The sequence below is a fragment of the Octopus bimaculoides genome, chromosome 13, assembly GCF_001194135.2.
Source record: "Octopus bimaculoides isolate UCB-OBI-ISO-001 chromosome 13, ASM119413v2, whole genome shotgun sequence".
NCBI lineage: Eukaryota > Metazoa > Mollusca > Cephalopoda > Octopoda > Octopodidae > Octopus > Octopus bimaculoides.
This window is the reverse complement of record NC_068993.1, coordinates 41982984-41985483: the sequence shown is the minus strand read 5'-3', so window position 1 is coordinate 41985483 and position 2500 is coordinate 41982984. Positions and strand designations below refer to the sequence as shown.

Below are 2500 nucleotides of genomic sequence, written 5' to 3'. Positions count from 1 at the left end.
ACTTTAAAAATTTAACTGATTACAATATATATGAAATGCAGATTATATCATATTATATCATAGGCAGCAAAAGCTTTCATGACACACATACACACATACACACAGACACACACACACAGACATACCCACACATACATACACACAGAAAGAAATACTTATATACATATATATATACATATTCGTGCACGTAGGTTTGTATCTATGTTCATATATATGCACATATATGCATTTGTAGGTATACACAAATAAAAAACATATACGCGTGTACACACACACACACACACACACATATATGAAGGGAAGTCAAGAATTGTCCGCACTTTCGCCAAAACTTTATGCTGACCGTGCAACCTCGAGTTCGTGTGCTGAAATGTGGTACCTTTGTGGTTAACGTAACCAATTACGGTGTTCTATCTAGTTTGTGTCACGGAGTTAATATGTTCGCTCCTCCGGCAGTGTACACAAAAGAAGATCAGCGATCCAATTGGTAAAGGTGTGTGAGTGGCTGAAATTCGTCGCGCTCTACCGCACACATGTGTCAGTGAATGGTTCGAGAAGTTTAGAAATGACCGACATGCATGAAGCACCAAGTGGAAGCAGGACGGCCATCAACTTCTGCTACTGACGTAAATACTCAAAAGGCTCAAGAGAGGATTCTGGCGAACAGACGAGTGACTATTGTTGATGTGACTCGTTCTCTGCAAATTGGTTTTGCATAGGAAATCATCTACGACAATCTTCGCTTCCGTAAAGTCTGCGAGATTCGTACCAAGAAAGCTTTCCGAAGTCCAAAACGCAACTGTCTGATGTATCAACGCTTATTCGATCTCTAAAAGGAGGAAGGCGAAGCTTTTTTGAAGAGAATAGCCAGAAGAGATGAGATCTGGGTCCATCACTTTGAACCAGAATCTAAAAGGAAGAGTCTGGATTGGATATACCCGGAATCTCCAGTGGAAAAGAAATTCAAGAATCAATCACCCAGACAAAATTAATACTAATCGTTTTTTTTTTCGGACGCAAAGGGTCTATACTGGAAAAGGGGTCTACAGTCACCAGTGAAATGCTGGTCAACAAACTGAAACCAGCAATTTACACCAAACGCCGAGCTCTATTGTCGAGACAAGTGTTTTTGTTGCACAACATTGCAGGGCCACATACGGCTGCTTACAATGTTGAAACCATCGAAAAATTGAGTTTCAAGTTAACAAAACACATTGCAGTTGCCTTGCAATGAATGGCAATAAGTGGTTCATCACTCAGCAAGTAGATATACATTAGAAAGAAAGAATGAAGAGGCAATACATGTGATATCGCTTTAGAGCACGTGTTTTATGATCCAAACATAACAGTAGAGTTGTTAGGGTAAATAAGGGATCAAAAAGTTGCGCATAAAATCTCTTACAGAATAGCTATACATATGGTGCCTATCTCTTTGAGCACAGATTTTCATATCAAAACCAGCTATACCATTTTCAGAGAGAAAGTGTTAACGAAAATCTTTAATAAAGGATATCAATATTTACTAGTTCCATTATCAAAAGTTTAAATATCATTGATAGGAGATATTAGTAGTTAGCATTTCCATCATCGAAAGATGGAACGTAATACTTCCTCTCTGAAGAAGGCATAGTTGGATTATATATGGAAATCTTTGCTCAATTAAATATGCACCATGTGCACAACTATTCTGAAAACAGTTATAAGAGACTTTATGCGCAACTTTTTAATCGCTTATTTACAATTTGCAGTTATGCCGTCGACATAGCTAGTAACTGCGGCTGCCTGTGTAAGTGATGGCATGAATCAAGATGTATCACATCTACTTTTGAGCGAGTCATTAGTTGTTTCAACACTCATTCATAATCTTGCAGATGCTGTGTACAGATTAGTCTTCCTAAGCAGAAACCATGTTTTGTGCCAGGGAGCAAGTCATTGTCTTCTAGAAACCTGATCAGCTTCCTCCTGAGAATGCGTTCCATGACTTTGTGGACATGTGAGTTTAGTAAAACTAACCTATAATTTTTAGCATCCGCTCTGCTACCTCTTTTGTGGATAGGACATTCTATGCCTTTATCTAAGGCATGATCTGCAATGGCCTTGCCAGAACCCCTTTCCATTTCTTCAGGAGAATTGCTGGGAATGCATCAGGTCCTGTGACTGAGTTTAAGCGCATATCATCAATGTCTGATATTTCGATGTTATAATAATTGCCATATCTTTGTGTAGGGCTGAGGTGCTGACGGACCCATCAAGCATAGCTATTTGAAAGTGTCCCAATGTTTTGAAAACATTCCTGTATTGCACACTCACTATTTCACTTATCGTCTAGGTACTTAAAGTCCGTGACCCATTTTATTCCAAAAGTGGCCCTATTTTATACCGTACTAAATAATACTCTTTTGCAAATCTATACCAGGCTTCCTGGTTTGCCTTTACAATTTTTAAAGCCCTGGATTATTCCCCTGCCCTCTCTTTTTTATGGAAGTGTTTAAGTTCACTT

General features: G+C 38.7%; 1 protein-coding gene across 1 annotated transcript in view; it reads left to right on the top strand.

Moving 5' to 3' along the window:
• The window catches only part of LOC106867232 (secreted acidic protein 2-like), a 4752-nt gene extending 3919 nt beyond the window's left edge, over positions 1 to 833 (top strand). Inside the window, exon 4 of the mRNA XM_014912044.1 lies at positions 720 to 833. Coding sequence (XP_014767530.1) covers positions 720 to 833 — 114 coding nt within the window. The remainder of the gene's footprint in view (positions 1 to 719) is intronic.
• The last annotated feature ends 1667 nt before the right edge of the window (positions 834 to 2500 follow it).